Here is a 15,880-nt window from a genome sequence, read left to right as displayed (position 1 = left end):
GTGACAGAGCAAGACTCCATCTCAAAAAAAAAAAAAAAAAAAGAAATATGTAGTTCTGAGCCGAGAAATAAGTCATACCTAGCCCAATGGTTATATGAATGATATAACCAGGATTTCTGACTAAAAAAATAGGTTGTTTTTCTGGTTCTCCACGTAGATTCCCCATTTTTGGCAGGTGGTTGTCTTTTCCAACAGCCAACGTTTCGTCACGTCTTCTTCCAGACCTGAGATTGCCTCATGAGAACAAAGCTCCTGGTCTCACTGTGGGGTACTGAGGAGGTGTCGGTTAAATGCCTACTAAGTGGCAAATCCCTCTTCTTGATACAAGAAAGAGTTTCCAGATTTACTATATTAAAGATAGTTTTATATACCATGACATACCCACATAAATATACACGTACATGCAGAGAACACCCTAGAAACTACATTTAATAATCGAAAGAGAGATGGTCTAAAGGAAAGGGAAATGGAACAGGTGTTTACACTTAGGGGACAGAGATACACTGACTGTGTGTACTACGAGAATACATTATGTAAAAAGGGGAAAAGAAAGAATAACTTCTTAAAAGGCTCTCTTACCATACAGCCACACAGACTTCCTGTGGCTTTTCACAGATGGAGGTGATGCTGCAGTTGCTCAGGCAGGATTTCTGGTTGTCACAGGTGGAAAATCTCACATCACAAAATTTACACAGTTGTGGAAACTTGACTGCACCATTGTTGTCAGTGACCATCATGTCACTGTTACCTGAGGAGAGAGAAAGATATATTAAATGATTATCCAACTGCCAGGCAGCCTGCCAATGAATTCCTGAAGATGTTACGCAATTTCAAATGAACTTGATGTCATGGAATGAATCTGAAGAAAGGCAAAATAATTCCTTCACATCAGATTAGAACTCCCTCATGTATGCAATCTGTAATAAAATCCATTGTACGGTGGTGAGGGGTGGGGAGGGGTTGGGGTGGTTGAGTAGCCACTTGCTTTTGTCAACGGTTGTCATAAGGCCAACTTTCTACAAAAACCTTATCATTCAATAAAGAACCCTAGATGGGCCCCTGCATAGTACGGAGTGCTGGGCCCACAAATAAAAGTACCCTTAAGGAAATTATAGTTTAGCTGGGTGAATAAGACAGGAAACAGACCAAGTCAGGGTGACCCAAAATAGAGGGCAGCGCAGAGGATGTGGGAGCCAGGCGAGCATCACCGCCCAGCTGGGCAGGGAGGTTACAACCTCACAGAGTCATGAAGTGCCACACAAAAGGAGGAACTGTTGGTGGAGGCACAAGACTTTACCACCATTTTCCTGACCTACTCCTGAAAGAGCTATAAGGGTGTTCTTTTCAAGGGACTAGTTCTACTGACTTCTCTCTGTGTTTGAGGGAAATCAGCTGATTAACGAACATTTACTGAGTGCCTCCTAGACATAATCCCAAGCATTGGTGAGGCATTGGAGTATGATCACAGCAAATAAAAGCTGAATCCACCTAAGGATCTGCCTCCGTACCTCTCCCTTACCACCACCATGGCCAGCTTCCTGCCCCTTTCTGGGAAGAAGCCAAGTTCATTCCCTCCTCAGGCCTTTCACTTGCTATTACCTTTGTTTAGCTTCCTGTCACTTTTCTGGTCTCTGATCAAATGCCACCTCTTCATGCTACACAGCAACCTGCAAGTAACTACCACAGGACTCTGTTTTATTGTCTGCACAAACTATCCGCATCACATACTTGCTAATAATCTATCCACAAATATATAACCTCCATGAGACTTTGTCCACCTCATTTACCTACTATATCTCCAGTGCCAAGAAGAGAACCTGTCACATAGAAGGTATAAAAAATGTTTATTGGATAAATGAGTGAACACAGGATGAATACAAGGAGCCCTTGATACCAAGTAAGATAGGATATAGAGCTTCTGCACTCAGATTAGAGAGGAGTGTGATTATAAATGTGATACTCATTCACATTTATTCAATAAAATATGGAAGACAGACTCTTCTTTGCAAAATACAAACTGCAAGCTAGGGGCAGTTTAAATAAAGGTATAACACCCTAATCCCCATTTTCTTCCTCAATGAGATGGTGATCATGTTAATGAAAGACATTAGTTTCGACAGGCAGTGAAGTATGACAAGGCTACTAGGCACTTAACCAGCAAACATGAATTAATACTTACATGCTAGACTAATAAATATTAAGCACTTAGACCGAAATGGGGCACTGGAGGAGTTGCTGGGCCATAGAAAGTTGTGAGGTACTTTTCCAAGGCATAACCCTTAGAAAGGCCTAAGCAAAGCCTCGTGTTCCCTCTGCTCTTGCCTAGAGAGGAACACTTCAATGCCCTTCCACAGTCACTCTCTGTCCTGTGAATTTTAGGTTTCTGTCTTAGATACTTTGTCCTGCAACTGTGTTTGTAGCTTGGGCATAGCACCTGTTTCCTGGGTCTCTAAAAATATAAAGATATATAAATTTAAGATTTGCTTTCTTGTGGTAACAGTAAATATAGAAGAAAAAAAAATAAAGCCATTCATCCCTCTCGGGCCTCAAGTTCATTTCAGGAAGTATATTTTTAGGTAACAAGCTATTTTGAAATTCTCAGTGTCTCCCGGACCAGGAGCTCTATGCTTAGCTAAAAATATAGGCAGAAATGCTCTCTGAACTGTGTGTGAAATTTGGGAGAAACACAACAATGAACATGTATTTTTTTCTAACATGGTTATATTTGGATCAATTTTTGAAACAACTAATAATGCTTTAGGTTTCTTTAACATTGTTAAAGCAAAAAAAAAAGTGAAACCACGTTTTGTTTATTTCATACGTATATATTTTTTGTATAGGGTATGTTCTGGACAAGCACCTATGTGCTGATTAGGAAGGTTTGTTGTTTGTAAATATAAAATCAAATTTCCATGACTTGAAATTCAGCCTTCCATCATTTTAGAATTTTAGCTTAGATTGGTGGTTATCAACTTGGACAGCATGTTGAAATCAATCACCTGAGGAAATTTAAAAAATACTGAAGGGGTCCCACTCCCAGATAGTCTGATTTAATTCTTCTGGAAGGGAACGGAGGCATCAGGAGTTTCAGAAGCCGCCCAGATGATTCTAATGTAGAACCAAGGTTGAGAACCCTGACCTATAATTAGTTGAAAAAAACACAATAAGCAGAAAACAAAACAGCAACCCCGACCCCCACCCCAGCACCACAAACACATATACAACTTATGCTGCTGAGGGGACAGCACCTGGATAAAGCTGGAAGAAGTTCCCTTGTGAAAAACATGCCCCTAAGGAGAGGTGATTAGCTCTTTCACACCTCGGATAGAGAGAAATTCTTCTCTGTGCTGGCCAGTCCTTTTCTAGCAAAACCTTAGAAACATGAAAAGTGACAGGAGTGAGCGGTGATAAGACAGAAATGAAAACAGATGAGATGGGTGCTGGGAGCAGTGGTGGCCACAGATGCGCTGACAAATGCAAGTGGTTTAAGTCTGATGCTTGCAGAACACAATCAACAGCGAAGAGAAAAAAGGACCATTAAAAGAAAGAAAGAGAAAGGGAGAGAAAGGGAAGTAGGATGAAGGGAGAGGGAGAGGAAGGGAGGGAGAGAGAGAGGAAGGGAGGGAGGGAGGGACTGAGGGAGGGAGAGAGGGAAAGAGAGAGGGAGAGACTGGACAGAGAGAGAGAGAAGGTCCACCAATTTGCACAGCTCCAGGTACACCACGGTAATGGGTCCCCTGGAGAGATACAATACATGTTACTTTACGGGTAGACCCACCAAGAGAAAGCCTCTCCATTGAATTTGAAGAAAAGCCAAACAAGCAACTGTACTGCATACAGACACAGGCATATGCGGGGAGGGGCAGTGTACAATAAGAATTTGCACATGCTGAGCACCCACTGTATACAAGGAAAGTTGGCTAAGATACATCATATCACTTCACAAGAATCCAGCCAGGATGCCACATTTTTCTCCCTGTTACAGCAGAAGCTACCAAAAGCTACCACTGCTTCAGCTTAACCTGAATTTTTTCCCAAAAGCCTGTATGCAGGACATGTTCACCACCAGCCAGCGACTCCCTATTAGTTAACCCTAGGAGACTCCCCAGCTTAACTATTCCGGGCAGCCCTTGAGGTCATATGCATTCCAACCTTTGTTTTAAACCAGTATTCTTTTCCTCTATATGATATAGGCCCTCAGGTCCTTTTATGCACACCATCGGTACTGGTGGAATAGGTAGTTAAGTTCGGAGGGCAAAGCTACTCTAAACCTTTGCTGGGGTCACCTAAGTTTGATAAAAGCCTTATGAACACATTTTGGAGTGGGGGAAGATAAACAAATACAAAATTTGTAGGTCATCTGAGAAGGTCCGCAGATTCTCTCAGGCCCATAGGATCCAGTTAAGGCATCCCAAGTCAACCCCAGAATCCTCAAGAGTCACTAATAACATGCTAAGTAGTATACTGCTGGTCAGAGTGGGATGAGGGCCAGTGGGAGGGGAGGGGAACAGTCATTTGTTGCATGGGACATTGCATCTGTGCACTCCAAACCACAGGAAAAGATGTTACCAGTCATGACCTCACATATCAAACATCATCTCCTTATGTTTAATACATAATGTTTACAAAGCCAAAGGAATGGAAAGGAGAGTAAGTATATACACGTGCATAGTTAGAAATAAAGGTACTCCTCTAAACGACGATACAAAACCCACCTAATTAACCCTATAGCAAACCCTAATCCGACTTCAACATTACTTTCAATCCAGGTTGTTAAATTAGTCTAAGTCTCTTTAGTTAAGATATTCTCATATGAAGGCAGTATATAGTCAGCCTTCTGTATCTGTGGGTTCCACATCTGTGGTTTCAACAAACCGTGGATGGAAAATATTTTTTTATAAAAATAGATGGCTGTAGCTGTACTGAATATGTACAGACTTTTTTTCTTGTCATTATTCCCTAAACAATACAGTATAACAACTATTTACACAGAATTTACATTGTATTAGGTATAAGTAATCTAGAGATGATTTAAAGGATATGGGAGGATGTGCATAGGTTATATGTAAATACTACACAATTTTATATAAGGGAGTTAAACATCTGTGTATTTTGGTCTCCTCGAGGAGTCCTGGAACCAATCCCCCATGGGTACCGAGAGATGACGGTACTTCGATTCATCCCTATAGACTCTCCGTGAGCAGCTAACCATCTTTAGAGAATTTTCTTCCCCAACAGGCAAATTCGTTATTCATAAAGTTCTCCAAAAAGAAGTTCCAATAAGAATATCTGTCACCTAGAAAGCCATCCACTAAAGGAAGTGAACATGGGTAGCACCTCTCAGCATATGATAGTATCACATGGCCCATAATATTTCACTTCTCTTCAAATAAGCCCATGAGTAATATCAAAACCTTCACTCTAGGTCATACCACCTTCCCCATTTTATCTCACATTTTCCCCACACTCACTGCCTACAGACAGAGGTTCCAGGTCTTGAGAATATGAATTGACTGCTTAGCTGTGTCTATTTCTGGAACTGTACTATCGTCTTTGAGAGTCAGATGAGCAGCCTAATAAGATTTAGACTTATTTCAGATAAATATTAGAAATTCTGAATATGGCCTTAGTCCAAATCTTTGAAATACTGCCTATTATTAGCTGAACCATTAGGTAAAATCTCAAGGTTTAACAATAATCATGAACACTTGTCAGAAATGCATTCACGTATCATTGAATTCATGCATTTGTGTATCATTGAATTCATGTATCTACCTACTGTTGTTTGCTGGAATGATTTTTGTGGGGGGAAACTTAGAAATTTATTTGTTCTACAAACACCTGTGGATGTCTTGCTTAGTGTTATATATTCATTATAAGACCACTGAAATTGACACAACTAAATGTAACATCTCAAAGAATAATCCATGGAAACTGGTGAATAGAATTTATTGTTTTAGAGTACTGCTTCTCAAATATTAATACACAAGTACTTTGGGAATATTTTTAACCTGCAGGTGTAGCATAGTGGTATTGGGGGGGCTGGCAAGTCCAAAATTTATAGGGCAGACTGGCAGCCTGGGAACTCAGGCAAAAATCAATGCTGCAGTTTTGAGGCAGTATTTTTTCTCTGGGAACCCTCAGTTTTTGCTCTTAAGGCTGTTCAATTGATTGGATGAAGCCCACTCACATTATAGAGAGTAATTTCTTTTACTTAAAGTCAAATGATTTTAGCTGTTAATCACGTCTACAACATACCTTCACAGCAACAATGAGATTAGTGGGTACCAGGACCTAGCCAAGTACACATAAAACTGACTTTACGGATAGGAAGGGAGCTGCTCCCTGGGTGATGTCCCATTTGAATGGGAAGGCTGTGGAGAACCCAGTTTTTAATAATTGTTTCCCCTTCTCCACTCATTTTGGAGTTAGTGAAATTAAATACCTATTCTTCACCTTTTTACAGGCATTTCTCATCTTCCAGTTCTTTCCCTATGCTTTTCTCTTGAGCCTGACCTCTTAAATGATTGCAAACCCAGAGGCCCTGATCACCATATGGGCCCAGAATTGAAAGACGTGTTCTCTGAAAGGAGGTTTTTAATTGCCTGCAGCATTTCCGAGTCAGATACTGAGGCAGCCATCTGGCAGAAAGCCGCTGTGGCCTGTGATGCTGGCAACAGCAGCTCTGACCCTTGAGACAAGGTGGGACAAGGCTATTGGCTAGTCATACACTTCCTACCACCCAGAACAAAGAAGCAAGTCAAGCAATCTGGGAGGATTCCCTGTATAATTCTTCAGGAAAGAAAGCCATCCCCAAGCCAATCAGATACCTTGGCCAATTACTACAACCAACGAACCAAACAAACAAACACCTTGTGATTAAGCCAAAGATAGGAACGTTTTAGAAATATTTCTTTTTGCTGAAAATCTATTGCACTCTGTGATTGGAACTTCTAATACAATACCTTCTTTTTAGTTTTTAAAAATGTGTTTGAACCCTAATGCTTTATCTAATTACACCTTGAGAGAAGAGAGGTGTGGGGCTTTCCTTCAAGTGACAATCCACATGGTCTCTGGGGTACCAATACTAGAGAAACCATCATTTAGCTAACAGGGAGACTATAGTGTGTGCAGGAAGAAAACAGAGACAAGTGACTTGAAGGCATCGATTCACTTTCTTATGCAAATATCTTTGTAGTAATAATACTTTAAAACCTTTCAGGGATGACGTAATTAATAATGTAAAATCTCTGTGAAATGACAATGCCTTACAATTCTTGCTTTTAAATAGTAAGTACTCAATAAGTGCCAGAAGAATTAATGCCATTTAAAATCACTATTAATGCTTATTGGAAACAAATAACATATCATGTAAGTTCTCTACATTGTGTTAAAAAAATGCTACTTTAAGTATTACTTCCTGACCATGCCACCAGAGAATAAGCTCTAAAAGTGAAGCATGTCAACCTCCTTGCTAACAAGAGAAATGCATACCATATTTCACCTAACGCATATTGAAAGAGATCAGTAAGTCAGCACAGTGAGCTGGGCAAAGTATGGGGAAACAAACATTCTCATAATGCCGGGGTGTAAACTGGTATAACATCTCAGGAGTACGTGTTATTGATATCAATCAGCACTGCAAACACAAATAGCCTTTTGCCTAGCACTTTCACTTCTAAAAATTTATGATATTCATTGATAAATTCACTGCAGTGTTGTCTGCAAGGACAAACAGGTTTTTTTTTCTTTTTTAACCATTTATCAAGAGAAGAGTAGTAAAATAAATTAGACAAATCCAAACAAGGAATACAATGCAATGACTAAAAAGCAGGGGGCAGCTTCATGTGGCTATCTTTATAAGTGGTGAAGCCCAGGCTATAACATTCAAGAAAAAAAGCAAGGTAGAGATCAATGTAGAGTTACTTGGGCTGGGTGTCTTCTATTGCCCTTAGTTCTCTACCCTTGGTCGCCGGAATCTCTGCCCCAGGAGGCTCATCTTAATGGACTACATCAACCAGCTCTCTTGCCCTCAAGCTTCCATTAAGTTTGGCCAATGGGTAGACCCAGCAGTATAGAAGGGAAGCAATGAGGAGCACATTTAGGGTATTTGTGCTCTGGCTCCCTCTCTGTGGAAAATTCTGTGGAATTGTTTCCAGCTGGCTGAGTCCCTCACTTGGAGGTCACAGGTTCTCTTGGGAAGGTCATTTCTAAGATTTACTTCTTCCCTCTCCTTGCCCCTTTGTGCCCAGCAAGTCAACATAGCAATTACTAGTCCCAAGTTTCTGCACTATGCTTTCTCCCCTTTTGTAGTGGTTTCCCTTGACTCTGTCCATACCTTTGTAAGTTCTTCTTTTACTAAACTCTCCTCAGATCTCCCTAATGTGAGGGTGCCATCTGTTTGCAACTGGAACCCTGGCTGACACACCACCATTTCTGCTCTGTTGTTATTGCTTTTTAAAGACAATACACACACACACACACACACACACATGCATGCTTATACATGTAGACTGTCTCTGGGAGTAGATGCAAGAACATGAGAATCAAACATTATTTGGCCCTGTAAAAGGAAAATAAATGGGTAGAAAACTGAGGTTGAGAAGCAACTTTTTATTTCATACCCTTCTGTCATTTTTGAATTTTCTATTATTTTTCTGTACTTAAAAAAAATGTTTTCATTATAAATAAGTAAATGCAAGGCAGATACTGTCATGGCAGAAGCACGCAGCTTTCATTCAAGTGACAGCCCTACAGAGCCTCTGGGCAGCAGGATCAGAAGTGGAGAAACCATACCTAATAGGGAGACCGCCATGTGGGCAGAAAATAAAGAGATAAGCTCAAAAGCATCAATTTTCCTTTTCATGCACATGTGTTTGTAATACTAATAATGTTTTTAAAACCTTTCACAAATGACATAATCAATACTCTAAAATTGAAAGAGCAGGAAATAATTCTAGTAAAAAACCTAGTAAGAATACACACACACACACACACACACACACATATACATATATAGGGTTGTTTTTTTTTTCCACACTGAAATTACCTACCATCTGGCCAACAATTAAGGATATCAAATGTCTGGGACACTCTCCACACAAGAGATCTAAAACAAATACCAGGTTGGTCCCTACCCTCCTGTGGCTTATATTCTAGTCTGAGGGGCAAAATTAACAACTGCTACCTCATGTGAATCAGTTACTTGCCTTTAAATGCAAACATGAGGTCACAAATGGAGACAGAACTGATACAGGAAGTGTGTGTGTGAGCGTGTGTTTTTATGCATTTATGTGTGAGATTTCCCCGTTTGGACTTGTTCAACTGAGGGAATTTAGCTTTGTAGGTTTGAGTTTCACCAGCATTTTGGCTCATGAATTTAGCAGTTTGCTATGATTGCTTTAAGAAAACTGCATAAACATAAATTTGTATTTACCAAACAAATTAAGGGATTAAGGAATGATTACTTGTGCCTCAAAGGAATTCATGCAATGAGGTACTTTAAATTGAAATCTTGGCTGTACCTTTAAACTCACATTTTTTTAAATGTAATTTACAAGGAGGTTTTTTTAGTCTTCTACAGAATGAAACAAGCTGTAGCTGAACGGAAAAATAATTGGCTTTCTCCAGTGACAAACATAAAATAACTGAGCTGGAATTTCAATTGCATCCTTTCCTGTTTAACACTTACTAACCCCAATGACTCCAAATAAATCCTAAAAAGGCATACTCGGTTTTCTTGCTTTCTTGTATCATTGAAGAATGAAGTACAATTTGAGTCCCCCAACACTTGCTGAATTTTCATTGATTTTTCCTTTTTTTGTTTGTTTTTGTTTTTGTTTTTAGTGGCAGGGGACCTGTCTGAGATACAGGCCACATAACGGGAGACAAAACCTAAACATTTAAAATGACTCTTGCAGGTGGAAATATCTACACATCATTGCCAAAGGCAGTATTTCAGAATTCTAGCACTTGTGGCATATTCAAAAAGCTGAAACAATTGTAGCTTTCTCAATCATGCTCTTTCAGCTCTAATAGGACTCATGTGAACACAATACATTTCTGAAAGCTGGGGAGAAGCAAGCTGTTTATAGTAAATACTGTCATCAATACATGAAATTCTTCAGTTTTTCATCGATAAAGCTCACTTTAACAGTGCATTTACCTGGCAAAGACTGATGGCAGGGACTATGAGATGAGTCAAAAACCAGAATGTAGGGTTTGGGGCTGAGAAAAAGAGGAAGCCAGTTGAAAAAGTTAAGCCATATAAATGTAAATGGTATTATTAGATCAAGTTAAAGAGTAGAACGGAGCACTATTTCATGAACTGTCAAAATAATAACTTTATGCCTCTGCGGAGAAGTGCTTTAAAATTGGTACTTTACCTAAAGTGATAGCAACTGAGAAAACAATTCTCCCTCAGTTGACAGGACTTGGTGGGCTGTAGCAACCAGGAAATAATTTATTATTGAAAATAAAAGATGATTAACTCTCTTGGTGACAGTCAAAACAACACTGGTAAATAGCACAGTCTGATAGAGGCAAGATAATGATAAACGACTGATGGAGTTTTATAACATTCCAATTCAACTAAAATAATTTGTTACTTACCAGCAAAATTAGTCCACATAAACGAAAATGGGCTGCTCTCTGAGAGCCCTCATAGTTAAACCCTTGAGGGAAGGGAGGACAGGATAAGACATGGTCCTTTCCTCAAGATCTTTATGTTCTTCTAAGGAATTTTTTGAAATGCATGAAATGATTTTCATCAAAAGAGCTTTGGAAATAAGAAAGGTCTAAATGAAGATGTGCTTTTTAATTAAGTTATTCATTTAGGATTTAAACAATTCTTTATCTCAAAGTGCTGAGGCAGCTTAATGGAAAATGCAGAAACTAACACAAAATCTGGTAAGAACAGATTTTTAAAAGGTAGTGACTATTAGAGAATCAGAAAAATCAGCCCCTGAAATGAGCCATTTGCCTCAACTAAGCATGGAATTTGGTCCAAATATCAATTTCCTGTGAGAGCAGAATTTTCACTGATAAATTTCTCTGTGGAGGCTTTTGCTCCATTTTTTCAAAATATGCCGCAGGGTTCTTGTGCATGCCTGGTACCTGAAAGGTTTTTCAATTACAGTTTTATTAAACATGTGAAAATATTGGTCAAAACAGATGATTTCCATATTTTCTCTGGAAAAGGGCCAGAGTACTACCATATTTGGGAAAGGCATCCCTTTAAAAGGTACTATAACGAGGTCCAAGGCGCTTGGTTTCTAACAACCAAATAACTTGGGCACAGGCTGAGAAGCTAAAGCAGAAATTGCTACAGTGGGTACGAGAGCTGGATACAGAGCACAGATGTGTTCTGTTCGGCCTGAACTCTTCTCTTTTTATAAACCAAGTTTTAAAATTCGGATATTTCACATGCAAAGCTGGTTTTCTAATTCCACTTAAAGAAATAAAGAAGACTTGGCAACAGCGGGTCCACATCATCCCACGACAACAGTCAGCTGGCTGTGAGCTATGGCGCTCCTCTTGAGAAAGTGTCTGTGTCCTCAAATTTGCCTCCTCCCTGTCACTCCTTCATGTCACCTACTCCCCTGCCAGGCCCCTGTGGCCACCTGAATTTTTACAATTAATGATTATTTCACCTGCCCATTCAATTCTCTCTTCTAATATTAGGGTTTAACCAGAATGTGAAAAGTCATGATTTAACTCTCTAGTATGAATATTTTTAACATGCATTTAATTCTCTAATGTGGATAATCACATTTCAGTTCAAGGTCAGAGGCTATCTACTTTAGAAATCAGATCTATGTGATAATAATAATTATTATTACCATGATCACAACTCATTGAATGCAGACCAAATGCTTAGTCCAGTACTAAGTATTGTGATGATTATTTCATTTACTTATCACAACCACCATGCAATTTTGTCATTAATATTTTCTAGATGGAGAAATTAAGGGTCAAGGAGATGAAATAACTTATCACAGGTCAATGAGAGACAGCGAATAAAAGACAAAGCCAGTGGTGACACATAAGCCCACATCCTTCCTGATCCTCCACAGTGAAATAGATATTCCATCAGTAAGTTCAAGAGTAGAACTTTACACACATTCCGGTACAAAGCAAAGGCATGGGTTGGCTGCTAGGAGTTAAAGAGGGTATGCAAGGGGTGGGGAAGCAGTAAGTTTCCTAGACAAGAGCTTTGGTTCTTTGTAATTACTTCACTTATTTTAGGAGGCATATATAATAAGGTCAGCTTGGTGAAGCCCAAGAGTTTTAAGGTAAAAGAGTTTTAAGCCTGAACTGAGTATGAGTGCAGGCTCTTACATGTATTAACTGTGGGCCACTTAACTTCTTGAAACCTCCATTTCCTGATTTATAAAATGGCACCTTGTAGGGTCATGATGAAGAGCAAACATGCTTGAAGTACATGTGAAAATCCTCTAGACGGTAAAACAAGCATTCACTTGTTAGAAAGGTAACATTCCATGCAATGCTCTCTCACACCCAAGAAAATTGCAGGAAAGAAATGACAAGATAAGTATGAGTTTGGTAAATCTATTCCTACTCATCAATAGAATGTAGCAGTTTGATGACTTCTAAAAAACCTTTCAGGAAATTTGAATGAATAGACAAATTGAAATATAAGGATTTTTTTGTTACTACTGTGCCCTGACGCTTTCAAATATATAATGGAACCAATCATTGTTACAATAAAGTTGCCAAGAGTGTTTAGGATGTAGAACCAAATAATCTGGTTTTGAAATATTGTTCATAACCAGCACAGGTCTGGCAAATAGGCAGTAACTTGAGAATCCAGTTCAATTTCCAAATTCTCTGCTGACTCCTGCACATTTATCAGGCGAGAGCTGATCTACCTTGGCTTTGAGACACTTAGTGTGTTATTTCGCAACATGCTAATAAAATTAGGAAGTTTGACATGCAGAGATGGGGAGGCAATGATGTACCTTAAGACTGTGGAATTCTAAAATATTGAAATAAAATTATGTTTGGCTTATTTTTCAAGGAAATAAAATTGGTATACTTTCATTCACAGCTGATGAAAGAATTACAGAAGAATATGGGCAAGAACAATTGTATTAGATTTTTAAGTACCTAGTTAAACAGTGTTCTGGGCCATCCAGATATATGGAAAGCAATATGCCTTAATCTTCTCTGCTTGAGCTCATTTGCTCACGTAAGAGTTAATTATAATCCCAGCACTTTGGGAGGCCGAGACGGGCGGATCACGAGGTCAGCAGATCGAGACCATCCTGGCTAACCCGGTGAAACCCCGTCTCTACTAAAAAATACAAAAAACTAGCCGGGCAAGGTGGCGGGCGCCTGTAGTCCCAGCTACTCGGGAGGCTGAGGCAGGAGAATGGCTTAAATCCGGGAGGCGGAGCTTGCAGTGAGCTGAGATCCAGCCGCTGCATTCCAGCCTGGGCGACAGAGCAAGACTCCGTCTCAAAAAAAAAAAAAAAAAAAAAAAAGTTAATTATAAAACACTGCTATATGACTTCTATTGGAGGAGAATTCATCATGCTGGGAATGGCAGCAGGCTGCAGTGGAGAAGGCTCTAAACCGACCATGAGCTGACATTGAGTTCAAGGGCAACTACCCAACCACTCTCTGTGCCTGTTCTCCAACCAGTCAAACAAATGGGTTGGACATGATGAACTTACAGGTCTCTTTCATTTCGAAAAATGACACAAGAAGGACAGAAAGACACATTCAGATTCACTTTGGTTTCTAAGATAACACCAAACACTTTGAAACTTCCCCCTTCATGTTTTTCAAGCAGAGGAAGTAAAAAAAAAAAAAAAAAAAAAGAAAGAAGTTTCAAATATTGTTAAGGCTTCTAGAAAGGACAACAAAGGCCAGGAAATTTGAAACAAAATCCAAGAATCTGCCCTTAAACTGGGCAATTTTGCTTGTTTTCTCACAGTGCAGTTAGATGAAAAAGTGTAAGGTTGATCTTTGCCTTTCCTGGGCATTACTCATTGCTGTCGTGACCTTGATGCTATTTGCAGTAAACAGCATAAAGGGCTCTCTTGTGGTGAGTAGCTGCAACGTTTATGATGCTACCCTCCTGGTGAGTAAAATATTTACTCCCGGCCCGGCGTGGTAGCTCACGCCTGTAATCCCAGCACGTTGGGAGGCCGAGGTGGGAGAATCACAAGGTCAAGAGATCGAGACCATCCTGGCCAACATGATGAAACCCCGTCTCTACTAAAAATACAAAAATTAGCCAGGGCGTGATGGTGCGTGCCTGTAGTCCCAGCTATTCAGGAAGCTGAGGCAGGAGAATCGCTTGAACCCAGGAGACAGAGGTTGCAGAGAGCTGAGATTGTCCCACTACACTCCAGCCTGGCAACAGAGCAAGACTCTGTATTTAAAAAAAAAAAAAAAGGTCTACTCCCTTCCAAGTCCTACCAATCCCACTAAGGTTGGTAACTTAGTCTGTTTGGCTGCCATAACGAAATATGTGTGACTGGGTAATTTATAAAGGACAGAAATTTTTCACAGTTCTAGAGGCTGACAAGTCCAAATTCAAGGCACTGGCAGGTCTGATGTCTGATGAGAGCTCCCTTTCCTGCTTCCAAGATGGCGCCTTGTCACTGTGTCCTCTAGAGAGGATTAGTACTGTGTCATCGCATGGCAGAAAATGGAAGGGCAAAAGGACCCAGGCTGTTACCTCCAGCCCTTTTACGTAGGACTAATCCACTCATGACTTAATCACTTCCCCCAAATCTCCATCTCAACACCACCACAATGGGGATTAAGTTTCAACACAAATTTTGGAAGGGAGACATCAGCCATAGTAGTTGGTGAGAAAAAAGGACAGTATTTACATAATGACAATTGTCAATGGGCTGTGGAAAAGTCAAGATAGATTCCAGCAGTGATTTTAAGATGGAAAATGAGAACCAAACACACAGTCTTCAAGGTGCAACCTTCCAACATAGTTCTGGAACACAGCTGGCTCTTTCCATCCATGGGAATGACCATATTTATGTGCTGAAATAACATTTAGTACTAGAGATCAGAGTGGAATAAGCAATCTAAACTTTGAAATGTTTTGAATGACCTTTGGCTAGGATGTCAAATTACAATGTTTTCTATTTCTTAAGACAATTCTTTATGAAAGTTCTAGTATGTACCTCACTTTGGCACCTTAAATTTGCCCCACACTGAATCTTATCTATTAAACCTATCTCAATCTGGGGTGAGAACCCAGATGTATAAAATCCTACGCCGGAGGTGACTGAGAAGGGCATTTTGACTATGTTTCATAGTCTTTTATCCATCTTAGTATAATCTTTTTACCAGCACCAGTGGAGCTGTGAACTGGCTCAATTTCTTGTGATGTCCAGTGTCAAAATGTATGCCTATAAATGTAACTCTTAGAAAGAGAAGCAAAAATGAGAAACCATGGGGCAGGAGGGGAGGAAATGACAGGCACGGTTTGTTTTTAGGACACTGTACTTGCTGTTCCCTCCAACTAGAATGCGCTCAACCCAGAGATCTGCCTTCTTCATCCCGATTTCATACCAATTAACTGCTCAAATATCACTTTACCAAAGATGCCATTCTTGACAACCGTTTCTAAAATTACAAGCATCTACTGTTATTCTCAGACCCTCGCGCTGTACTTACCTGCTGACATATTGATAGAATCTTGTTTATTAGCTTGTACACATGGACTTTATTCACTCTGTATTCCCCAGATCTCAAACATTGGCAGGCACACGGTGGTTGGTACTCTATAAACACTTGCTGATAGCTTTCCTTTCCCTAAGTCCTTTGAAACCAAGTTTCATACCTCATTCTTGAGTTCCAAAGGAAACCTTCTTATCTGTAGAAA

General features: G+C 39.8%; 1 protein-coding gene across 2 annotated transcripts in view; it reads right to left on the bottom strand.

Moving 5' to 3' along the window:
• The window catches only part of TGFBR2 (transforming growth factor beta receptor 2), an 88,389-nt gene that overhangs the window by 48,926 nt on the left and 23,583 nt on the right, over nucleotides 1–15,880 (bottom strand). For both annotated transcript variants that reach the window (XM_025375661.1, XM_025375662.1), the window contains one exon: nucleotides 580–748. In XM_025375661.1, coding sequence (XP_025231446.1) covers nucleotides 580–748 — 169 coding nt within the window. The remainder of the gene's footprint in view (nucleotides 1–579; nucleotides 749–15,880) is intronic.

This window comes from Theropithecus gelada, chromosome 2 (genome assembly GCF_003255815.1).
Source record: "Theropithecus gelada isolate Dixy chromosome 2, Tgel_1.0, whole genome shotgun sequence".
Lineage (NCBI taxonomy): Eukaryota > Metazoa > Chordata > Mammalia > Primates > Cercopithecidae > Theropithecus > Theropithecus gelada.
This window is presented reverse-complemented; position numbering and strand designations above follow the sequence as displayed.